Source organism: Megascapheus bottae, chromosome 6, assembly GCF_031878675.1.
Source record: "Megascapheus bottae isolate mThoBot1 chromosome 6, mThoBot2.hap1, whole genome shotgun sequence".
NCBI classification, from domain to species: Eukaryota; Metazoa; Chordata; class Mammalia; order Rodentia; family Geomyidae; genus Megascapheus; species Megascapheus bottae.
Genome location: NC_143514.1, coordinates 83,035,490 through 83,060,514, shown reverse-complemented (window position 1 = coordinate 83,060,514; position 25,025 = coordinate 83,035,490). Strand labels below are relative to the sequence as shown.

General features: G+C 58.5%; 1 protein-coding gene across 1 annotated transcript in view; it reads left to right on the top strand.

Annotated features, from left to right (window-relative positions):
• The first annotated feature begins 1,125 nt into the window (after positions 1-1,125).
• Positions 1,126-25,025, top strand: part of Prdm16 (PR/SET domain 16) — a 306,684-nt gene continuing 282,784 nt past the window's right edge. The window contains exon 1 of the mRNA XM_090333935.1: positions 1,126-1,245. Coding sequence (XP_090190061.1) covers positions 1,209-1,245 — 37 coding nt within the window. The 5' untranslated portion in view covers positions 1,126-1,208. The remainder of the gene's footprint in view (positions 1,246-25,025) is intronic.

Here is a 25,025-nt window from a genome sequence, read left to right as displayed (position 1 = left end):
CAGGTCTCCGTCGGCCTCCGATTCGTTCTGGAATCCAAGCCATTCCAGAGCGCGGACTCGGCACTCGCCCCGGGCGGCCGGGCCCTGCGCCGCCGCGCCGCGCCGCCGAGCTCGGGGCTGCCGGGGAGGGGAACCGCCGGTCTGCTCTGCCCGCCCCCGTCCACCTGCGCCGCCCGCCGCCCGGCCCGCGCGCGTCCGGACGTCCGCGCACCGGGTACTCACCTGGTGGCCCGCGGGGGCTCGGAGGCCAGGAGCCCGGGCCCGCCCCCCTCCCCAGGCGGGGGATCGCGGGGCCCCGCGGGACTCCCGGGCCCGAACCCCCCGCCGTCGGGACGGCCGCGCCCTCGGTCGGCCCCGCACGCGGGGCGCGCTGCCCTCCGCCGTTCCGGGCTCGATCGGGGACGGCGAGTCCGAGAGCCGCCGGCCCGGCCCGGCCCGCCCTGCCCGGCGGCGCCCCGGCCGCGGTTCCGGAGCCCAGGAACCCGCAGCGGCGGCCGGGGGCGGGCGGCGGCCCCGGGGCGGGCGGCGAGCGGCGGGGGCTTCGGAGGAGCCGGGTTCTGGCGCGTGGGCCCCGACACCCGCTTCGCGCTCCCGGGGCGGGGCGGGGAGCGAGGGCAGAGTTTGGGAGAGGCGCGGGCCGGGGCGACCGTGAACGAAAGCTTTTTAATCAGTAATAAAACGCAGTGAAACGCAGCTCAGCCCGCCCGGCCCCGCGTCCGAACTCTGGGCGCGCCAGCCGGGAGATCCGAGGAAGTGGCGCGGAGCCCCGCGGGGCGGGGGCCGGGCGCGGCGCGGGGGCAGGGCGGGGGGACGGTCACTTCGCCTCCGGGGCCACCTGGGTCCTTTTAAAGTGTCCGGGGTGCGGGCCCCGGGCGGGAGCGCCGGGCGCAGAATGTTTTCTTAAAGGGCCAGCTCCCGTTCCGCGCCGCGCCGGCGGGGGGGGGGGGCGGGGGGAGCAGTGAGGTGAAGGCCGGGAAGGCCGCGGAGAGCCCCCCAATCCCGCGCCGAGGCGGCGGCGGCGGCGGCGGCGCGACGATGAGGATGATGAATACATTGCAAAGTTTTTTTGGCCCTGGCGAGGGGTGTCAGATTGAGTGCTCTGTGCGCATGTGCGAAGGTGTCCAAACTGACAATGCTGGGGAGATGAAGATAGTGTGTAGCTGCTTCTGGGCTCGAGGAGGAGGAGAGAGATTCCGCGAGCCGACACCATGCGATCCAAGGCGAGGGCGAGGAAGCTAGCCAAAAGTAAGTCTCCCGCGCTCGGCCGCGCCGCGCCGCCGGGCCCAGGCCGCGGAGCCCGGGGTACCCGGGCCAGGGGTGCGCGTCGGGGCGCGGTCGTCGCGTCTGCCGCCCGCACCCCCCCACCCTCCGGCTCGGCCGCGGGACTCGGGGGGCTGCGCCGCCTCCCGCGCTCCGGGGCGCCGGGCCCGGCGCAGAGGCTCGGGGCGCCCGGGCCGCGCGCTCCCCGAAGGCGCCGGCCCCCTCCCCGCCGAGCCCCCTCCCCCCCCACCGTGGCAGGCGCCGGGGCCCGGGAACCCGAGGCGCGCGGTGGGGGCCGGGAGGGGGGTGGGGGGCGGGCTGGGGGTGGAGGGGGCGAAAAGCGAAAGTTAGCGAAAAGTTGACGAGAGGAAGAACAACTTTTCCTCCCGCTCGCGCTCTCCCTCTCTCTCCCTCTCTCTCCCTCTCCCCGAGTGGCTCTCAGTCCTGGTCAAATCATATTCCGGGCTTTTGAAATAGTGGGCGCTAGAGCACCGCCTTTGGCGTCCGCCAGCCGGGGCGCAGAGGAGGGAGACCCCGAGCCGGGGAGGGGGCGGAGGAGGGGGCGCGGGCCGGCGCCCACCCGGCTCCCCGGGAGCCAGGGCAGGGGTGGCGCAGGCGAGACGGCCGCAGCCTCTTGGGGAGCAAAATGGAGACTTTTTCCAGCGCTTGGAACTGTGGTCGCGAAGTTTATTCCCAAGCGGTGCCCCGCGTGGTGGCGGGCGCCGCTCTGCGACTCGGGCAGCTCGCGCGGGCCGGCCGGGCGCCGCTGCCCCGGGCCTGCGGGTCCCGCCGGCCGCGCTCCGACCCGCCGCCACCGCCGCCGCGGGCCCTGCTCGGAGCCCGGCGCGCACGCCCGCACCGCCCGCCTGGCACGGCCGCCGGGCCCGGGGACGCCACTGCCCCGCCGAGACGGCTGGGGCCCGGGGCTTACTTTCTCTTTCGCTCCGCCTCGGGCCGAGCCCGGGGCTCCGCGCGCAGCCGGCTGCCGGCCGGTCCCTGCAGCGGACTCCGCGCCCTGGACGCCGCGGCCGTGGTGCCTCCGAGCAGCTCGCGCGTCCTCCGCGCCCGGTCGCCGGCGCCATCTGCTCCGAGGACGGCGGGCTGAGGGCTGCACCGTCGCGGTGGGCAGGTGGGGACGGGCGGCGCCGCGGCCCGGCGACCGCGGCTCCTGCAGCCCAGCCTCGGCCCGGCTCCAGCGAAGCGGCGCGAGCCGCGCGGAGCGGCTCCGGTGCCGCCTGCCCCGCTGCCCTCGCTCTCCCCCTCGCCCGCCCGCAGAAGGGGCGCCCTGGCCCGCTCCGCCCGGGATCCCCGCTAGACCACCGGGCCATTCCGTCCGCGAGCCTGGGCCCGGTGCTGCCCGGCCGGGCGTGGAAGCGCTCCCGAGCCGAGCCCTGGAGCGTGAGCCCCGCGGGGTGCGATCCCCGCAGTTTTCCAGGGAATCTTCTCCGTCTCGGACCCGCCTGCGCCTTCCCCGCAGCCCCAGGCCGCACGCCCAGCCCGCAGGGAAAAGCAGCTCCCGCCTTCGGCCGACGCCGGGGCCCCACCACCGGCCCTCGGCCTGACGCCCCGTCCCGCCGGGCTCCAGGCCTCGCTGGCTGCCCTTGGCCTCGCTGCCCCTGGCCTCGATGCCCTTGGCCTCGGCCTCCCCGGCCTCCCGCGACCTCTGCCCCCCCTTGGTACGAATGGAGGCTCGACGTTTGGCGGCGGAGGCGAAGGCGCGGTGTGCTCCCGCCCGGCAAGTCTCTCCGCGGCGGGTGGGACGCGTGGAGCGGCCCGGGGCGTGCGCGCCCTTCTCTGAGGCTCCATCCCCGGGTCAGGGTCTCCCCGAGCGAGGGCCCACCGCCGGGGCCGGGGCGGCTCGGCCGCGCTCCCCCGGCCTTCGCTGCAAGCGAGAGGCTGGCCGGGCGCTCCCGGAGCCGGAGCGGGCGAGCGTCCCGGCCACGTCCCGGAGGCCCACTTTGGGTGGGACGCCGCCTGCGCTGAGCCCGCGGCCCTCTCCACCTCCGCCGTGTGCGGAGTCGCCTGTGGCCGGGTCTGCTGAGACCGGAGCGGGGCCGGGCAGCTGTGGATCGGCCGCCGGCCCCGAGAACCCCAGAGGACCCGACGGCGCACCGCCGCGGAGCACAGGCTTCTTTTTCTGTTCCCTTAACCGTAGCTGCCTGCAGAAGCTTGGTCCCCAGGCCGAGGACGCTCCCTCTGGGACCCAGCTCCAAGCTTCACAGCTGAGACCGCCGCCCTTGGCCCCCAAGAAGGTGGCCAAGGAAGGCTAGAGAAGGCACGGCCTGCTGTACGCAGCCACGGGTCCCGGAAGGAATTTAATTTCATTGGACAATAATGTAAGCAGATGTGAAGACCCTTGGGGACCCAACTCCATTACCTGGAGCGGTCTGCAGACCAGGGGACAGACCCCACAGAGCCCAGGCCAGGGCCAGGGGTCAGGGGAGGGAGCAAGGCCACGGTTATTCTGGGCTCCGCTGTGCACTTGTGCTAGACCCTGGGCTGTGTCTCAGTCTGGGTACGGAGGACAGAATGCCCCCCGAGCTGGTGGATGTGACCTCATGACCTAGACCTTGGGGGGCCTGCCCGTCAGGGTGCATCTGGGGCTGTAATTTCGTTTGTAGTTCTCCATGACTCTGCTCTCTGACCCAATCCGAGTGGCTTGCCCCAACTGGGCGGGCTGGATAGTAGTATTTGGGGGGCCGTAGTCGGGGAATAGGTTAAGGGGTTTTAAGCTGGGGCTGGGAAATCTGAGCCCAGAGCCAGCCAGGATTTCCTTCCTCAGACTCTGCCAGTGCTTTCCATGAGAGACCTGGGGCTGGCCTGGCCCTACGTTTAAAAAACTGAATTCCTAACAATAGTTTTGTTTTTTCTGTCACTGCTGTGAGACAGGTGGGCCGGCGTGGGGGCTCAGCAAAGCCAAGATGCCCTCCTAAACCTCCACCCTGCTTAAAACAGCCAGGCCTCTGTGGAAGCTTGTGCCCCAGAGACTCCACAGCCACGGACCCCACCAGAGACGTCCTCTGAGGCCTGGTTACCCCAGGCCGGGCCAGTGGCCTCTCCACAACCACTGCCTAGGGTTACCAGGTGTGGGTCTTTGTGTGTGAGTGTGTTGCACGTGCTTGTGGTGCTGTGTGCGAAGCAGGTGGGGTGACCTCTGCAGGACCCTTCTTGCTGATGAAATCAGTCTGCTCCAGCTTGCCGGGTCCCCCTCTCCAGCAGCCAGCTTCCTGGGCAGTCTGCCCCTGTCTGCACTCTCCTCAGGTCCTGGCTGGTGGCCTTTCCTCCCTTTCCTTGGACACTAGCTAGGGCAGTGCAAAAGCTGGTGGTTGAGCTGTTGAGGAATGAGCCTCTTGCCCGCTTTAGGCGAAATGCAGAGGGGCGGGTGTGGAGCTGGCCGCCAGTGCCCTGTGGCGCCGTGCTGTGCCAGAGGCCCTGCCTCTGCTCCTGGCTGATGTACCCTGGTGGTGGTGGCATGGGGGCTTGCCAAGACCAGTTTGCGGGCAAGGGGCTGGTAGGTGAGCCCTGTGGCCAGCATAAGCAGTGCCCTAGGGTCTAGTCACCTACCGGCCCCAGCTGTCCTGCTTTTCTGGTAAGGTAGCCTAGGAGGAGCAGGTGCATCGGAAACTCCCAAGCCCCGCCCCCCAGGTCCTTCTGGGCAGTGCTGGGCGGAGCGGGGGTGCAAGGAATTAAGTCCCTGAATTTTTGTCCAGAGGTTGGTGAAGGCAGCTGGGGCTGCTTCTGGGGGCCCCTGGGGTAGGTGCATCCAGCAATCGCTCCCCTGCTTCCGTGGGTGCGATTACCTCCTGTTTTATTCAATTAGGAGGTAATTAGGAGTCCTTAGAGGCTGGCGCTGGTAATTAAAGTGATATATAATTAGAGTTTAAGCAAAAATTATTCAGGATTAAAAATCTTTTGAAAAATTTCGTTTAAAAATTGAAGTAGCATTAAATAGAATGTATTAGGTTTTGAATCAAACTTGAGGATCTGGTCTGTTGTAGTTCAAGGAGCAGCCTCTATATCTTCTCTTCAGAAAGAAACTTCCAGAGGTGGAGGGAGCCTGCTCGAGCCTGGCTGAAGTGCAGCAAGGCCCTGGAATGCTGAGAGTAGATTAGGGGGGTGGCTAAGAACTCGAGGCTGTGCTGGTAGTGGCGGCGGAGGCTGGCTCTGTAGCACACAGTCACAGCCAGCCACCATGTGCAAGTGCAGCTTGCAGAATGCACTTTGCAGCCCAGCCGGAGCAGTGGGCATTCTGTCCCCCTGTCCAGCAAAAGCAGAGCCTCTCTCTTCGTGGCCTGGATAGGCCCCCAGGGCCCTTACTTCTGGGGTAGAACTTCTGAACCCTCAACTCTGAGGCACATTCCTTGGGCTCCAGGCTCCCTCCTGTATTTCCTCTACTGTCCTGGGGCCTCTCAGCAGCGGGAGTTCACAGAGCACCCAGCAAGGGGTCTGAGTCAGAGGGGATTGGAGGGGAACATTGTGTGTGTGGGGGGGTAGAATGGTCCAAGATGTCATCTTAGCAGGCCGAGGTGGGCCCTTGTATATGGGCTGCCTGTGTGCGGGGCAGCCTGGGGGCAGCAGTTCTGGCTTCCTGGGGAGGGGGTCCCTGGTCCCCCACAGACTTTTGATGGCATTGCTTGTCCCAGTAGGGCCAGGCAGCACGGAGTAGGGCCAGTTTCATAAGGGGAACCAGCTCCTGGCTGGTACCTCCCGGGGTTGTAGGGAAGGCTCGGGGCTTCCAGGGAATGTGTTTAAGAAAGGAGGTTCCCCAGCCAGGTTCCCTCCCTGCAGGGAGCCACACATCACGCTCTAGACTCTTCCTTCCTTCCTTCCCTCCTTCCTTCCTTCCTTTCTTCCTTTCTTTCTCTCTTTCTTTCTTTCTTTCTTTCTTTCTTTCTTTCTTTCTTTCTTTCTTTCTTTCTTTCTTTCTTTCTTTCTTTCTTTCTTTCTTTTTATGTGCCAGAGGTAAAGCATTTTCTCAAGGCCCATGCTGAACTGGGAACAGGTTTGTCCTTCCTGTGAGTACAGGCATGAACGGGTGCCTGGGTCTCACACACACAGAGACCACTGGGGGTGCCCTTTCTAAGGGGGGGGGGTGCACAGATGCAGGGGTGTAGGGCAGGATGGTTTTTGTTTATCCACTCTCAACATTGCATTTGGCCAAGAGCAAGTGCAGCAGGCTCTGTCTGACCTGAGATGTGGAACCTGCTTTCTCCAATAGCCTCTCCACTCCCACCCCAGCAATTGGCCTCCGCTGCTCTGGCTGCCGCTTGGCTTTGCTTCATGCACACCTGGGCTTCAGGGGGCTGTGTGAGGTTGCTGATCTATCCTGGAATTAGCCATTGTTCTGGAGATGGGGCCAGGCCCCCCACCCCCGGTGGCCTCAGCTCTAGTGCCTCCGGAGCCAAGGTTTCTGTTCTGATCACTTTCTAATCTGAGGGTTCCACATGAGATCCGCTGTCTGGAGTTCCCTGGACTGGGGACAACACGGATTGGGAAGATGGGACCTGCTCTGGTGATGCATATTTGTTTAATGGTTCACATTTTGTGCCAAAAAAAGGAGAGAAGTCAGATTCTGGTGAAGGGCTTTGCTTATTTTATATCCACTATAACCATTTCTGTCCATGAAAATTGGCTTAATTATATGAATGGAATGTTTCTTTTTCAATTCTGTATGCAATTAGTCCATCTTGCCGGCTGCAATTTATTTTAATAAAAAAATAAACCAGTGGTGTGTTCAGTTCCTCGTCCCCTGGGGACAAATGCGATTGGTGTGTTTAATTTCATTAACTACAATGCGGCCTACTGGAAAAATGTATAAAATCAGCTTTATACAGCTTAAACACTGGCATTTGAAACAAATCATTATTGCATTAGCTGTCACACTGGTAATTCTAGAATCTAAGGAAAAAAATATATTATGGCTGTTTTTATAACCCTTTGCAAATGCACTGTTAAAATAATTTATAATCATTTTTAAAACATGGCTCAGTCCTGGTGAATATTTCATCTCCTCTAAATACGGACCTGCATTATCCCAAGCACATTTCACACACCGGGCCTTGTGCAGATTCTAACCCACCGCACTCGGCCCTCGAGACTGAAGCAGCAGAGCCTGTGCTTAAACAAGCCTGCGGAGGACGGGGGTCTCTTTTCCATCCAGCCTGGGCCCCATACTTAAGACTACGGTGCATAGTCACATGGTTACCTGAGACCCTCTGAGGGCCCAAGGGGACCCGCCTAGAGGCCAGCTCCCCAGCTCAGGTGTGGGGTGAATGGATACATATCGGGCACGAGCGTACAGGCAGAGAAACAAACCCTTCCCCTGCACCTCGGTTCCCTGCTTGATTGTGAGTGGCTAGCCAGCAGCCCCGGCTCTGCTCCTTGGAAGCTGGGCTTCGAGGAATGAGGAAGACAGGGTCCCCTTACTTCGGCTTTCTGCGGCACATCCATTTTCTAAACTCCGGAGAGTTTGGGGCGCTGCCAGACTCATCGTGCTCACGGTTCACAGTGGGGCAACCTGTGTGCAAGAATGCTGCTCACCTCCGCTCTGTGCCTCGTGAGCACAGGTGTGTCCAGAAGCGTGTGTGTGTGTGTGTGTGTGTGTGTGTGTGTGTGTGTGTGTGTGTGTGTTGCTCATGGAAGTGCTGGCTGAAGATGTGCGTGAAGCTCCCTCAGGTGGCCCTGGGGGAGCAGGTGGCAGGCAAGTCGGGGATCTCTGGAGTTTTGCTTTCTTCTCTTGGGCAATGGGCTCTAAGGAGACGTGAGTTGTGCTTGGGACGCCCCAGGGAGTCCCCGCTCTTCCCCGGAGTGCTTGTGGTTCAGGAGCCATATCTCTGTGTGGGAAGCAGGCTGCGAGGCTGAGCCGCTATGCCTCTCCACGTCCCTGGGCAGAAGAAGGGGAGACTTGGATTCCCCACACCACAGAGAGCCTGGGGCCCCCTGAGAAGCAGGGCTGCGGGCTGCAGGGTGTGAGGGCTTCACAGGCCTTGCCAGAGGTTCTTAAGTAATCCCCAGAAAGCAGCTCAGGCTTTCCTTGGCCCCATTAATGACAATTTCTGTTCCCTTCTCTTGGCCTCTCAATTTACCTGGCTGGATTTAAGCAGATTTGTTTTTCTCCTTTCGACACAGAATTTATATGCTACATGAATTTCAATGCCGGGTGATACTGGGGAGCTTTAGAGGCATACAGATGTGCCCAGATGTCTTTGGGCCTGTTGGCTGGGCCTGTGGGCCTGGGCTTTGTCTGGACCTGGTCTCTCCAGAGCTGACTTGTGGCAGACCCCACTGAAGTGACTGCCGTGCGCCTGCAGCTTAGTTTCTATTTGGAACGCTGTTGAGTTGAGAAATAAGTGGCTTTGTCTACTTTCCTACTTTAGAAAGAATAACAAAGCCAAATGCTTAGTGCACATTTCAAGTCCTGGCTTGCAGAAGTCCCTGGAGGCATCCCTGAAGGGCTCATGTGGTCCCCGTTCTGCCCCTGGCTCCACTGTGGCACAGGCTTAGGGTACCATGGTGTGTGTGTGTGTGTGTGTGTGTGTGTGTGTGTGTGTGTGTGTCCCCTTCTCTTCCTGCCCTCCACCCCTCCACTGGCTTTGTCAGTAGGCCAGCCCTTACCTGTGTAAGGAAAAGGTGCAGATGTTTTAGGAACTAAAAGTGGGTATTAACTTGGTTGACATTGAAGTGTATGCCTGTGTGTGACTCTGCATGCATGCTTATTTCCCCCATCCCACCACCCCTGGAGTCTGGAGCAGGGAGGACTGCACAAAGTCCTGGAGAATGTAACATGGTATCTTGGGGTGTTGGGGTGCTGCTGTGTGGAAGCTAGAAGACCGGGAGCCAGGTTTAGGTATGCTAGAATCTCACTCAGATGGGATAGGAAGTCAGATCAAGTTTTCTTTTTATCCCCTTGGCCTGTTTGGAAAACTGCCTTGTGGATCTTCTGCCACCCACCCCTTTGTCACAGTCAAGGAAGGACTTTGGCATCGGGCAGGGTGGGTTGGTGGGCAGGGTGGCGTTGGGACCCTAGCAAGGCAGTGGGATTTAGGTAAGATCCAAACCACATCTTAAAATTGTGCCTCTGGGTGCTCCCTCTACTCTGGCAAAGGACTGATGGTGACTCCTGCTCTACAGCTCTGTCCCGAAATAAAGCAAGCCCACAGTCCTTAGCTGATTCTCTGTGTTCACAATTGGAGGTAGTGGGGCCTGGACCTCTTTTGGCTCCTGTCTGTGCAATGGGGCACACGTTGGTCAAAAGCATCCACACCCCTATGGCCCCTGAGTGTACTTCAGCCTTACACTTGTCTCCAGGGTGGAAACAGCTGCTGACATCTGCCAGCTGTCTTCTTGCCCAAGGCCTCCCCTCCCTGCAGGGGTTGAGCTCTCTGGCTTGTCTGGGTAGCTCCATTCCCATGGATCTGCCCCTCTTCCCAGTACAGCAGCACATTCTCCATTCTCCGTGCGTCTCCCGCCCCCCCTCCACCCAACTGCTTCAGGATACTGCTCCGGCTGCCCAGGGCAAAGGCACTGCCCCTGAGCTCCGGGAAGCTGGCTATTCCCAGCCATGCTGTGAGTTGGTGACTGCTGAGTAGCAAGTTAGGGCTTAGCAGGCACCTCGCCGATTCTGCACCCTTGCTGGAGAGCAGGTCCTTGAGAGAGGCCATGGGCCTTCATGTCCTGTCTGCTCAGAGGCTGAGGAAGCCAGAGGCAGACTACCACCCTACCTGACATCCTGTGCTCACCTCAGCCTTGCCACAGCTGGTGGAGGGGGTGACAGACTCGGCTCTGTTTCATACGTCAAAGGCCAAGGCCAAATGGTGAACGGTTTTCTGGAGGACTCCCTCACATCTCTCGTGAATTCAGATGGAATTGGTCTTCCCAGTTGCCTGGGGCAGGCAGGGCCCCCTGGCATTTGGGCAGAGGGATAAAATGACGGGGTTGGCACATGAGAAACATGACTGAGCTCTTTCCTGTGATGCAGTTTAACTACATTCAGAAGCCGACAGCCAATATTATACCAAAATATGGATTTACATAATAGATTCCGATTGAGAGTCTCTGAGGAAAAGGGCCATGTGTTTGAAAACGATCAGACGTTTGAATCTGCCCAGTGGGCTGGAACAGCTTCCTCAGAGGGGCCCGGCCACACCAGTCCATAAAACATTGAAACAAATACTGAAATTTATGCTCACTGGTGACCACAGGAAGGCCTCTGCCGTCCCGGGGTAGAGGGGAGACCTGACTCAGGAAGCGCTATGCATTAGCCCTCATCCCATACCACGCTGCGTCTCCCTCTCTCTGGAGAGGTTCCATCTGGAGTCTCCATAGAAGCTCCGAGTAAAGGCAAAAATAAAAAAAATAAAAACTTGTGTGCTGTGTTACAGATGGATGTGTCTGGCTCGCTCTGGCCTGACAAGGCCCCAGCCAGCCTGCAGAGGGGAATGCCTGGATTGGTACTCTGTTCAAAGGGAGCCCGATGGGGTGGGTCACAGGAATGATGTTTCTAGAGTGTCCGGGTACCCCCAGATCTTGGGGTCCCTTCTCAAGGGAAGTCTCCATCCAGTGAACATCTAGTGACTCTGTCGAACACTGAGGCTTCAGGCCTGCAGCAGCCAGCAGCCAGGCTTGGGGGCTCTGCCACCTGCCTACCCCTCTGCCTTCTGCCCATTGGAGAGGATGGCTCCCTGGGAAATTTCGGGCCTTTCTTCTAAATCATTCACCGGCTCTCATCCCTCCAATAGCCCGTGCATCCACACATTCTTGACCGACTGGAAATCCAGAGCTGACGCTGCTGGAGAGGGAAGTGGCCCCTGTGTGGACCCTACCTCCTGCCGACACGCTGAAACTGTCTCCCGGGCGTGCAGATGTGTCTGCCTGTGCACACATGAGACACATGCGTGTACCTGTGTGTGTGTGTGTGTGTGTGTGTGTGTGTGTGTATACCTGCGTGAGAGGATGGAACTGGCATTTGCTTTACCTCCTGGACACTCTCTCTCTCTCTTTCTTTTTTTTTTGCTTATCAGTGACACGACACACTTTTCCTGCCTATTTGTGCTTTTCAAAGTGCCATTCCGTCTCCAGGGACCCTGTCCCCTTAGCCCTGCATGGTGTTGGAGAGAGTTGCCATCCATCTGTGCCAGGCCTAGCCCCAAAGTAGTTTTGCAGCTGGTGATTGTGGGAAAAGAGGCCAGGAAACTTGTGAGGTGGAGAGGCCACAGCAATCCATGAGCACTTTTCCTACAGTCTGTCACCCTGAGAAGAAACAAAGAGGAGACGGGCTGTTTAGACAATCCTGGGCCCTGGGGTTCACATTGAGAAAAATTAGGCCTCTTGAAAAATTACAGAATTATGCTGCCAGTGTCGGGTTGCGAGATAATGATGTGTCTGTGTGTGAAAATATTAAATTTCAATAACACGCCGTGCGAGCACCTCTCTGAATAGGGTATTCAGTTCCCAGCTCGGCCGAACATAAGCTAGTGACTGACAGAATACAAATGGTGTCATGAGGCGTGGAGCAGGGGTGGAGGTGTACAGCTGGCCCCGTGCTTCTTCATCGGTCTATCTGGGTCCACCTAGCCATCCTTTTATTTAATGAAGCAGCTTGACGATGCAGCTAATTATTTATTTATCACATGAGCAGGAAGAAAAGCTATCAAAGACAGATCGATTTCCCCCCCACCCTGGAAGTGATTTGACATGACTTTAGAAAAAATAAGACCTTCTTTGCTATGCCGGATGGTGTCCTGAGATCCTTAAAGTTCACCTCAGCGATGCTACTGTCAGTCTGCAAACACAGACAGACAGACAGACAGACAGACAGACAGACAGACACACACACACACACACACACACACACACACACACACACACACACACGCTGCCCGGGCCCCAGCCCCACACCTGCGGCCTGCACACAGGCGAACTCACTCATAAGGCCAGTCTGCTTGCTGACCCGGTGGACTTAGCTTGAGACTGGGTGTGGATGAACACGCTGGATGGCTTCTTCCGGGCAAGTGAAATCTGATCAGGAACCAGTAAATCTGGCTGATGGAGATTTTTTCATATCCCTTCAGAACCTTGGCGTCTCTGACCAAAAGCCAGTGTGAGACCCAGAGTCCCTGTCCCTCACTCCAGGGCTTGGCGGGGACGCATGTGTGCTCAAGTGTGCAGCCTTAGGGCTGGTCAATGATCCACTGAATGTCCTTCAGAAAAAAAAATGTCAAAGGAAAACCCCACAACAACAAAAAGCCTAGAAAGTAAGAGAGCTCAGGAGCCCTGGGGGTCAATAACTCCCCCAGGGGGGACTCTCTGGTTTCATGGCTGGGAATCAGAATTGCAAAGCAGAGGCCCCGAGTTTTAACTTTCTCTCCATCGAAGGTGTTAATCTTACCCTCTAAAGGTTAGATAAAGCCACTGAAAGCTGCTGCCTGCTATTGAATCTCATCTGCTAATTACGGGCCAGGGTTCTAGGGCCTTCTCCTGCACCTGGGTTCCTGGGACTGGACTGGCAGGCTCCATGATAAGAAATCCTTCCTTGCTCCTTCCCAACTTCTCCCTTTGCGGGGAGTGGGGGGGAGTGTTAGGTTGCCTGACAAAGAGGAGCAGGGGTAGGGGGAGTGGGGAGGGAGACTGTGGGAGGCCCTGCCTGACTGGCCTCCCTGTGCCACCAGACCTAGCACAGTGTCAGGAAGAGGCCTGAGGTAGGTAGAACCCAGCTCCAACTCTGTCTTCACCAGGACCCCCAGGAAAGGAGGCCCTGTGGCTGAGGACCAGCCCAGCAGGCCTACCTGTTGAGTTGGCAGGCCAGCGGGGCCTCCAGCACCCCGATTCTGGTTCCCATGGCCTGGGCCCCGGGAGGGACATCTTGGGGACCAGAGCCAGGTCTGCCGCAGGGCTCCATCCATGCACAAAAGCAAAACCAAACACCAGGCACTCTCCAGAGCTGCCTGGGCAAGGTCTCCAGAGCCAGCAGGCAGAACTAGGGGAAGGAGCGGAGCCCTGGCACCTGCTGGTGGTGGCAGAGACCCTTGTGAATGTCATTCCCAACGTGTACAGCCACCTGCCACACCATAACGACTCCAAGTGGAAGCTGCCAGCCGCCGTCTCATAGGAGCCCCTGGCTTTCACTTCCCAAACTCAAAGTAGGGCTGTAGCACCTTTGTTGGCCCACACCACGGGAACTAGCTGAGCAGAAGTCTAGCCTTTGGGTCCTGGTGTGGCTGGTGGGTCCACCCCGGTCCCCCCCCCCTCGGCCACCAGGCCTAGTTCCTGTGTGGTCAGGGTGGTCTTAGGGGTTATGTTCTGTTTTCTGTGACTTTCTAGATGTGACAGGTGCTCTCGGAGCTCTGGCAGCAGTGTCGGGGCCAGCTTGACCAGCTGGACCAGTGGCCGTGGGTTGTGGCTGCCCCTGATTAATATGTACCCATGTTGTGGGCTCGGGGCAGGAATGCTGCCACTCTGCTGGGCATCTGGGAGACCTGATGCCATGTCTAAGGAGGTCCTGGCGAGACCGTGCTCATCGTGAGGGATGGGGCACTCCAGGAAGCACTCTCCACCCCTGGTGCCGAGCTGCAGGGCGGGCAGGCTGTGGTGGTGGCATCCTCAGCCTTCCAGCTGGGGCCAGGCCATCTCTGCCTCTGCTGGGGCAGGACAGAGAGGCCTGTAGCCAGGGCTAACTACCTCCTTCCCTGCGACAGCGTGTGCCTGTCATGTCATCGAAGGGTCATGATCTGCACGCGTGGGCTGGCATGCACTTTTGTGTACTTGTATGCACGTGTGCATATGTGCATTTGTGTGATATGGTGTGTGCACATGTGAGGCATATACGCCAGCACTCACATGCAGGTGCAGGTGCAGAGAAAGTCCACTTGCACGGGCCCACTGTCTGAACCAGACTCTGATTTGGTCTGGGGCTATCCTGGAGACTGTCCCGTGGATTTCAGATGGGAGGACTACTGTGTCAGGCGGGCAGGGTGGGCATTCAGGAAGATTCTGCTGCTAGAGTTCTGGAAACCCTAGGGTTATGGATAAAATGAGAGGAAAGGATGGCTGGGACAGCCAGATGCGAATGCTATTTGTGAGGGAAAGGGCTTTGTCATCTGTTCAGGCGGTGTGGGCCCTTCCCTCCTCTCTTCACCAGACTACAGTGTGTGTGTGGTGGGGGAGAGGGGGTGGCTGTTCTGTTAGGACAGATCAGGGTGGGGCCCCCTCAGTTCTGGTGTCAGACAGATTCAGAGTGGGGTGCAGGGTACGCCTTGGCCCTTTCAAAGGGACATTCAATCTGAACCCTGGGGCCCAGTAAGAAGATTCCAGCAAACCCTAAAGCACTTGGTAGCTGGAGAAAGTACTTTCTAGTGTCCAGACTCTGGCACGAGGCCCTTTGTGGGCTTATCTGCCCCCCCTGGGAGTCAGGGAATGCTGAGGGTGAGGGGCCACAGCTATGGAGTGCTCTCCACAGGCTGCCCAGAAAGCAGGCAGCTTTCTGTGTCTGCTCTGTCACTGAAATTTGAGGTATAGTCCCAAAGTGGAGGTTGGTGTCCCAGGACATTTGAGCCAGGGAGGCACTGCCACTTTGCACTTGCCCTTGAGAATTTGTTTGGAGGCCACATGGCCTTTCCCTTTCCCCTCAGCTCACATGCTGAAACAGAAAGTGTGTGGGGGGAGGGGACAACAAGTGGGACCAGGCAGGACAACCCCCCCCCCCCCCAACACACACTATCTTTGGCATCTGTTGGAACACATATGCTAGGCTCAACAGATACCGACGATGGAGTCAAGGTAGCTGGGCTGGAAGCTCTGGGCCTGTTTGCAAGCTGGGTCTGGGCAGCCTGTAGGCCCTGGGCGGAGGCTGGCAGCTGAAGAGCAGGCAGGTTGGTTTGCACACCCAGCTTTCTGGGCAGACCCAGCTGTTGACAGAGTCAACCAAGCACTCCAAGTCTTCTCCCTGTCCCATCATTGTTTCCAAATTGGCTCCATCTTTGTCAGAGTGTGGACTTGAAGGCACATCCAGTGTGGGGACTGGTCCCCAGGACTCCCTTTTAGAATGTGCATCCAGGTAGACTGTGGGCAGGAGCCACTGCGGCCTTGAAAGACCACTCGTGGCCTCCATGGGGTGCAGGGGAGAGTCTCAGGACCTCCTAAAGAAAGCCACAGCCACGAGGCCCCTGCCTCACAGGGTCAGACTAATTCTATAGGCAGGAGCCAAGCTTTGTCTCATCACCTACATAGCCTGGGGACCTCCCAGAGGTGTCAGTTTTCCCTTGCTGAATTGAAACAATCCACTCTGGAAGTGACCCAGGGCAGAGGGAGGTCCCTGCACACCCGTCTTCTGCGAGGGGGAGCCCTTGCCATTCCCGTTGGCTTGCTAGCGGGCACGGTGGGTTTCCAACTCAGTAGGCCCTGATGGAGAGCTGGCCCTGCCATTGCTAGCCGTGTGCCATTCTTGGGCCTGGCTCTGCAAACCACTCTCTCCTAACAGAGAGATACGGTGTGTGTGTGTGTGTGTGTGTGTGTGTGTGTGTGTGTGTGTGTGTGTGTGTGTGTGTGTGTGTGTGTGACTGTGGCTAAGTCAAGCATGGGCTGCTATGAACCCCAAGGGTGCTCACTCTCCTTCTGGGGGAAACAGCAGGGTGCCCTAACACTGGCCGTGAAGTACGGTTGGTGATGGGCAAATCTTCTAAGTGTCCTAACCTGTGGGGCCTCAGAGCAGGAGATGGCTGGAGGCCTCTCCCTGCCCCCGGCCGGCAGAGGCCTTGCCGGCCCAGCAGGCTGTAGGCACTGTGATTTGGTATTTCATAAACATGCGTTTTGTCGGCTTGCTGGGACCCCAGGCGGTCTGTCTGTACAGACCCCGGTCCAGGTCTAGACTTGGGCCCTAGATACCCTCAGTGTTGTTCAGAAGAGCCCCCGAATGCATCTGCAGACACCAGTGGTTGGACTTGTTTTGAGGGCCATGGGACTTGGGGGGGTTGGACAGAGGAGTTTGGCTGAGCCTCCCCTCAGCACAGAAGTGGTGCTTTCCTGGGGAGAGTGTTTTTTCGGTGTCTTGTAATCTCTAAGAGGCTCACTTGATGAGCAAGCACCTCTCACAGGGGACCCAGGGAGGGTGTAGCCTAGCTCCCCTGTCTCTGGTCACCTGTTTGGAGCTGCAGGCTTAGGATCTTCCCCCCCACCCCCCCACTTTTCAGCGGAAGTCCTGAGTCTCTCCTTGGCTTCTGTAGGAGTCCAGAAGGCACTCCAGAGCTGCACCTTTCTCCTGAGCCAGTGCCCAGCAATGCCAGCAGCAATGTACTCTGGCCTGCAGCTCCCCTGGCTTCCTGAGCCCCCTCGTCACGCCGCATTCCCATCTAGACACTTCCCAGGCTGAGCCTGCCAAGCTCCAGCAGTGCTGAGTGGACGTGGGGTCTCCCTAGGCTGCGACTTGAACGTGGGGTCTCCGGGTGACGCCAGGCCTGGCACCTCGTCTCCTCCACCTCTGATCTTTTGGGTGGAGACTTACCGAATCTTCCTTTTCAGTCACTTCTGTTTGGAAGCAAGGGAATGACTTTGCTTTAATACTTCTTATATTTAAAAAATGAAATAGTATGTAAATTTGGCAAAAGATGTGCAGAAATTGCCTAGGGCCGGAGCTTTCCCAGAAGGGTCGGGGGTGTCGGAGACAGAGAGTGCACAGATCTGTCCGAGATTTCCAGTTGTGAAACAATTAAGTGATCTGAACATGGTATCATATTTTGCTAACAAAAGTTGAAAAAAAGAAAGGGGAAAAGGAGAGAAAAGCTGAAATCTAAGGACTTCTCAGTGTTAACACTAAACTATTTGTGCCTAGAGCAGAGGCTGACCTTGGAGATTCTGCACTTGCTGCTTCTTCAGTGGGGTTCTCTTGCACACAGGTACATCCTTCAGCCCCACACGGGGCACCAGAGCTGGGGGCCAGGAAGATGCAGAGGGCAGGCCAGACTGGCAGTGGGAGGTAGGGGGCTGAGACTTCTTGGGTTCTGAGTAGAGCAGAGCCCCTTTGACCACAGCCTGGCTCTACCCCTTATCCAGGGCTCTGGAAGCCTGGCAGGAGGTGGTGTGGGACTCTGGATTTCACCCTGGAGTCTGCTGCCCCTGGCCTGGTCAGGACCCAGTAGGAAGCAGATTCCCACATCAGGGTCAGGTTAGGTGATCTGACCCCAAATGAGGAAATTAACATTTCTGGTTTATGGGGGTAGGGGGAGTGTTTCAGTCATGAGAGGTGATTTAGGTCAATAGCAACTTTTGCCCTAAATCTATAGGCACATTCTTTCTCTGCCATGGTGGGCTTCAGAGCCCTGTTTTGAGAGCCCTCGGACATTCTAGGTCTGTGGTCATCTGGGAGAGGGCCATGTCTTCACTGTGTACACCCTGGTTGAATTGTTTTCATCTTTACTTTTTCTTTTCCCCCCTCTTTTTTTTTTGTAACCTTGATACGTCCTTGGACAAGTCCACAGTTATTGCCAAACCCGTTTTCTAGGGAGACAAATGCCTTGCTGCAGCAGCTCCGGGTACTCTTGCTGGGGGTTGAGCGAGGATGAGATGTAAATTCTGTACGGGCCATGCTTTCTTCATCTCACATACCCATGACGTCCCAGCTTCTGGCCCTTCCCGCCACATTCTTGCTGCTCTCTCTCCCCACTCGGCTTCCTGATGTTGTTTCTCTTACCTTCCAAAGCCAGCCCGCAGCATGGTAGAGATTTATGAGACCTAAGCTTCTAACAGAACCGTCTATTTTATATATTCTCTGTGCTGCTCCTGTGGCTTGGCCTCGGCCACCGCTCTGGGTGCAATATGTCCGTGCTGGAGTTTGGTTTTGGCCGAGAAGTCTCTTTGAGGAGAGGAAGACAGGCCTTGGGAGGAGGAGGCATGCTTGCCTTGACAGGGGAGTTACTGGCTCTGTCCTGAAGCCCAGGGACCAAACCTCACTAACTTTACCCTTTTGCTGCATTTAATCAGAGACCCAGAGATGGGAGGGCTTGAGTCAGCGAGTGACCCAGAAACCAATAAAGAAACTCCCCAACAGGCTTTCCCCCTTGTGCATTCTGCGTGATGGACTCAACCTCAGCAGACCCTCTGGTGAGGTGGTCAGCAGCCGGGAAAATGAAATGTGCCTGTGTAACTTTCCCTCCCACACGCCCCAGAGGGCACCCCTTCCTCCAGGTGGGTATGGACGGGGGGTGGGGGACGTAGAAGCTGTGGCTAGCAGCAGCTGTGTACTGCCTTCCAAGCCTTGCCTGGCAGGCACGACAGGAGGTGATGGCAGCTTGTCTCCTGCTACTCTCTCCTCCTGCCTTCTCCCCACCAGTATGGGGTCAAGTTCTCGTTTAGAACCCCAGACCTGTGGCTCAAGGGCCTCTGGGTGATGCGGGCATTTCTTCTCAGAGTTTTTCCTCTCGGACACTTGTCAGCGACCCACCCCCTGCCCTGAGGGGCCGAGGCAGGCCTGCTCCAGCCTTACCCTCTGCCTTGTAGACTGGAGCCAAGTGAGGTGAGCCTGGGACTCTTCCATCCTGCCCTGGGCTGTGACCCACAGTCTGGGTGCCTGGAGGTGGGGCAGCCCTGGGCCTGTCCAGGCTGCTGCTCAGGAAAGTAAACCATGATGTCTTCAGACCATCAATGTCTATTGTTCAATAGACCTTTTCTGTAGGAAAGTTCCCCAATCTAAACAGAAATGTCCCTGGGAGATGGGGGACTCCCAGGGGCTGATCTTGGGCAGGTACCCTTGCTGAGATGACCTAGGGGGGCCTCTGTGTGGCCTTGTGAATTCCCCTTCCCATCTGCTGCCCCCAGGCCAGGACATTTATGAGGCCCTAGGTGCAACCCCCTCCCATGCATTTCAATATATTCAAGTAGAGACACCGAGCAGAGTGCCTGTGTTCCACCATGGAGGCTGGCCAGTCACCCAGAGAGCAGGTTCCACGTGCCCCTTGATTCAGAACTCAAAATGACTACTTTGTCCCTTCACAAATCCCTCTGTTCATTTACTCGTTTGCTCAATGGCTGAGGATGGGCCACTCCACATGGCCTCCCCAAAAGTTCTGGCAGGAAGCCTTGTCCCCCCCACCCATTCCCATGCATTGACCATGCAGTGGGGTAGAAGAGATGTGAGCTTCCCCAATCCAGCATCCATGTGGAGACCAGCTACTCCTGGAACTCAGGCTGCCAACATTCAGCAGACAGAGAAGCTCTGGGTCTGGGTTCAAACCTGACGTTTCCTGTTGTTATCACTCAGCTCTCCTTGCTTGTCAAATGGAGCCATTGGGAGAGGAGAATTCTTGCAAGATTCCTGTATCTCAGATGTAGCCAGTGTCCTCCAGGGGGCTGGTTCTCCCCAGGGAATGTTCAGTGACCCAAACTCTGCTGAGACGCAGGCCCATCGAGGCTGAGGGGCTCCACCAGCCTGGCCCTGGGCCCCTCTGGGGCATCTCACATGTGACGTGATATCACCTTGAAGGCCAGGCCACTTGCCGGTCCCCGGTGCTCATCCCCTCCAGAGCACACTGTGTGCCCTCTAAGAGTGGCTCAGCCTATGACTCTCACCCCGGGGATGTGTAGGGTGGCCTCTGGAGACCCCAGACCCAGCCTGGCTACTCTCACACCAGGGCCAAGTCTAGCTCCTGACAGGGCCTGACGCTTCTCAGCTCTGACATCTGTCTGCATGACCTCCTGAGCACACACAAAGGGGCAAGGTCTTTCCCTGGGGTCTGCAGTTCAGAAAGCAGACACTTTTTCAGGCTCCTGGAGTGGCTGCAGAGTCCACTGCTGGTGGTAGACCCTGGCCCCCAGCTCCCAGGCTTGGTTGAGCTGAAAGCAGAGCTTTGGGGACCCACCCTGTGGGGTGTACAGGTGGCGGCAGGGACCTGGGGAGGACTCTGCTGAGGAAGGGGTAGGGCATTAGTCTTCTCATGCACCCTGGGCTTTGGAGACAGGAAGAGAGCAGGGACCCTCTCAGGACCTGGGGCAACCCCGCCGCCAGCGAGCCCTAGTGAATCGGCCAAACCAGGTAGGGAAGAGCAGTTGGCTGGGCACCTGGAGGCCTCTGACCCGCGGCTGGAATAGGCAGCATTCCATTAAGCTTGGATAGATGCCGGCTTTCCCCTGACCATAGAAGGAGCCAGGGTGGACTGGCCCGAAGGTGCAGGAAAGGGCTGGGGATGTGCTGTGGGCACTTCGAGGAACCATGTCCTTGCATGCCAATGTCCCTACACAGTGGCAGGAGCGACAACAGAGGGGTTCCTGGCAAATTCTCCTGTCGCTTCAAGAGTGTTTTGAAAGTGACTGCGGGAGTTTGGGCTTCTGAGGTTCTGTGGTCAGGGCCGTGTTTTAGGAAGTGTTAAGCAGAAGTGATGACCTTGGACAGTCACCTTGGACTGGGGAATGTGGTGCTGTAGCCAGTATGTTCCGTGGCCGCTGGTGACCCAGAAACGAACACCTGAGTTTGCAGGCCGGGTTGCCACACGGGGCAGTGCTGGCCGCAGAAAAGGGGAACTCTCGCTGGGTGGGGGTTGGCACCTGGGGGGCCAGGAGCCTTGGGGGTGGGGGCAGCATGCCCCACCACGCCCCAGCCTGCCCTCACAGCTTCCCTTCTGCCGATGAGCACAGATTTCAGTGCAGCCCAGTAGCACAGCCGTGCAGGGTCCCAGGTGCCCGTGCCACAGCATCTGTAGCCCATCGGCCTGGGGTCAGAGCCCGGCAGCCGAGCCCCGCGTGGTGTTTAAGAGCAGGTCTATCCCGGAGAGTCGCCTTCTCGTTGCTGGGCCCGGCCATGCTGGGGAGTGAGTTGGTGACTCTCTTTGGTCCCTGCCTGGATGTGCTGTGGAGGTGACTTTCACGGTGGTGACCAGGAAAGCTTTTGGCTTATTGGTGTGGACAGACTCGTTTGGTGGAAGACGTGGGCTGTCCCCTGGGCTCTGGGCGCGGTGCCCTTCTTGCTCAAATGAGCAAGCAAGCGTTCATGTTCCCTGAACTTTCCAGAGATCGTCCTTGCTGTTTGTGTGCCGGGGACTCTAGGCAATGAGCTGGAGCTGGGGCTGGGGCTGGAGCGTTGGTGCCATTCAGCCAGGCCCACACGAAAGCAAGGCCGGGGTCCCACGTCCTCTCCAGGCCCCTCTCCACACACCTGCTACCACCCACACCTGCCATCCTCACTCACTTTACTTAGTGCCTGCCTTGTCCTAGCTGGGCTCTGGCTAGGGTGCTAGGGGAGCTGCCTGGGCCATGCGCTGCCTGCCTGGCCTTGTCCTGAGGATGGGAAAGGCCAGGCTGAGCCCAGCCCTCCCAGCTGCCAGCCCACACGGAGTGGTGCCTTACTTACTGGCCACAGCTGTCCAGTGGCCCTTACCTGGCTCGCGGTGACTGTAATGCTTCCCCCTTCCCCACTGCCCAGGGCTATCCAGGGAGGCAGCTCTGAAGAAGCCTGGGGTCGACGTGGGGGTCTGTGGAGGAAAGGGACAACTTAAGGACCAGACGAGCTCATGGTGGTTTAAGGCTGACCGGGTGATGGATAGCCGAGCCCTTACCTCATGTGGTCTGGGCTCAGACCCCCTCTGTGCCTCAGTTTCCTCTAGGCAAAGGTGGGATGGCCACATCCATACTGTAAATGGCATTCCTGAGCAGGGTGGATCCCAGGCTGGTCGGAGTGTGGGGGGGGCAGGCTGGCCCACCCTGCAGGGAGAGACCCCAGATGGGTGGCTGGGAGAGGCAATGAGGAGTGGGAACAAGATGGGACCCCTGGGGTGCATAAGGACCACTAGAAGGCTGCCTGGTAATGGGGGGGTGTACGAGCGAGCCTGCTGCTCCAGGACGCCCTGGGGTCTGCTCAGGTTTGCTGTGGGGACAGCTACACTGGGTTCTGGTTTTTTGTACTTCCATGCGTGTATGGGAGGGTTCAGCACAGCCTGAGAGGGGCGCAGCGCGGAGGGGCTCCGTCTCCCTCTCCTCTGCTCGGCAGCAGTGCTGTTTATTTAGGACCTGCCCCACCGAGAGGCCACACAGGGAGACATAGCTGCACTCAGCCCACTACAGCCTGGTGCCTGTCCACTGGGGGTGTGGAATGAGCCCCCCTTTCCTGCAGATAGACCCCACCCTACTTAGAACTGTCCAAAGGAGGGAGAGTGGCTCTCCATCTCTTTTTCACACGTGTTTCTGGGTTCCTACGCTGTCCCCGCTCAAGGTTCTGCCATTGCTGTTTCCTCTGTCTGTCCCCTGCAGCCTGGACACCCCCTTCCTGCCTCCCCCAGGCACCCCCCAGAGCCTGTGTCTGCCTTGCCTCTCCGGGCTTCTCCCTGGCCAGGTTGGAACCACTGGGGAGGAATGAGGTCAGGTGGTGAGGCCAGAACGTGTTTTTAGAACCCACACCTCTTAGCTGGGCTGGAAGTGACTGTGAAGGCCCCGTGCTTCCCCAGGCAGCCCGGCCTCTTCCTCTTCTGCCATGCTCTCTCCCTCTCCGGGGCCTTCCCTGCCCAGCCCCAGGCCCCTGCGCTGCCCCAGCTCCCTCCGCCACTTCGCTGTGCTCTCTAGAAGCACCAAGCCATCTCAGTGCTCTGCATGCCAGGCCTGGTGGCCTTTGGAAGCTTCTAGAGCCTGACAGGTGGTGAGTGGCCGTGTCTCCCAGCAGGAGGGGGGTGGTTGTGCTCTGGCTCTGAGCTTCCTCGGGTTCCCAGGACAAGCTTTCTCTACTCTGGGGTTCTCTACTCGGGTCCACGAGGGCTTCCATCACCATGAAGGGTAGACAGCTGCAAAGGCCAGTGTCCATCCGGACACCAAGGCCATCTGTCTTCCCTGGTTCCTCCTCCATGATTTCCCTTGGGGTCGTCTGCCAGCTCTGAGTTCTTCCTTCCAAGAACGGTGTGAGTGCCACATGCGCATGTGGGGATAGACCCAGGCAGGGGCTGCGGAGAGAGTCACACAAGAAATTCTTGCCTGGCTTGCCAAGGCCGTGGACTGTGGAAGGCAGGGCAGAGATTTGGCATGCAGGAAATCTTGGGGGCCATCATTGGTGTTGATCTGGGGCATAATTCCTCAACTCTGTTTTTATTTGGCCAGTCCTAGGGCTTGAACTCAGGGCCTGAGCATTGTCCTTGGGCTTTCTAAGGTTAGAGTTCTACCACTTGAACCACAGCACCCTTTAAAGCTTTTTCTATGTATGTGGCACTGAGGAATCTGACCTGGGTTTTCTTGTATGCTAGGCAAGCTCTCTACCACTAGGCCAAACTCTGGCCCAATTCCTTAACTCCAATTCCTTAACTCTTTGAGTGAGTTTCCTTATCTACAAGATGGGGCCCCTGGCACTCTGCTGCACAGCCCCAGGGAGCTGACCGAGTTGCTCCTCCCAGCCCTGGAGGGGGCTAAGGAGGGGGAAATATGGATTTCCCCAGAAGCCAGGGGACAGTGCCACACCTGGGCTTCTTGGGGAGCTGGACTCTATAGTGATCCCCAATGGTGGTTCCTGCCCAAAGGGGAAGCCTATGTCAGCATTCTGTCAGTGTCTAGTTGTCATGGCACCTTTCAACTGAAGGACCCAAAGATCAATTGGCCCCGGGGTGGCAGAGGCCTCCCAGCCCTTTCTGCCCCATTCAGGCACACTGGCCTCCCCTGTCCACTCCTGGACCCCTGTGCCTGTTGCTGTTGGTAGTGCTGTGTGCATCAGCGCTGGTCTTCCTGGGTCTTCCCTCTGCAGCCCAGAAGTCCTGCGGGTGGGGCTGTGTCCCCTCTGCAGGTTCTCTATCACCTTCCCAGAGCATGTTGAGCACTGAGGGGTCTCACTGAGGGGGGAGATGAGGGGCCCGCCTGTCCCTGGATGAAGGAAGAGGGGGCGACGCCCCTCCTCGAGCCCGCAAGCTCCTGTGGATGGCAGAGACACGAGAGGCAATTGCTCTAGGAGTCTAGGCTGCCTGCCACGGGGATTCCCAAATGCAATTTCCCAAGGTTTCCTTCCTGGTCTGTGGAGGGCTGGGCTGGGACACAGCACACTTAGCCATTCTGCACGGGTGGGCACACAGTATGATGGACCCCCGCTGGGCCCAGCGCTCCCACCGCGGGGCCACAAGTGAGTCCCAGCGCTCTCAGAGCTCCCTGTCCGATGGGACAGGCGGCAGATGTGAAGGTGTGGGCCTTCAGCACACCGGTACCTGACCACCTTCTCGGTGGCCCTACACTGTGGGCTGAGGGACCCATCTGGGGCTACCAAATGGCCAAGGGAGCCTGGGGACCTGTGGTGGGTTCCTGGCCACTGGCCATTGCACTGTGGGATTGGCCTCATGGGAAGTGGCTGCCAGAGCTTGTGGCCCTTGCTGTGGGCAGGGCAGGAGACCAGGCCAGTGACCCGGGCCAGGCACCCTCATCCTTGGGGTGGAGTGGGGTGGAGGGTACCCGGCTCCCCTAGTGGAGCGGAGGTAAGCTGCAGCGGGTGCAGGGAGCCCAGCGTGGAGGGTCAGGATGGCTTGGGGAGGGATGCCACCCAGCCCTGCAGAGAGGACAGGCAACGGCCAGGCAGCCCCAGGCCACAGCATACTAGAAAGTCCGGCACGCCTCCGCTTTCCTACAAAACCAGGCGTGGGTCAAAGCAGGTTTTCACTAGTGGCGATCACTGTTCTCTTGACTCGTTTCTTCAGTCTAACGACAACCAGCCTTTAAGAGAAGTCCCTGTTTTCTCTGAAGTTTACTTACTAAACGTAACTGCAACCTTTCCCATTTCACCTGTCTCCCACACATATGTGTGTGGATACATATGCACGCATGCGTGTGTGCGTGTG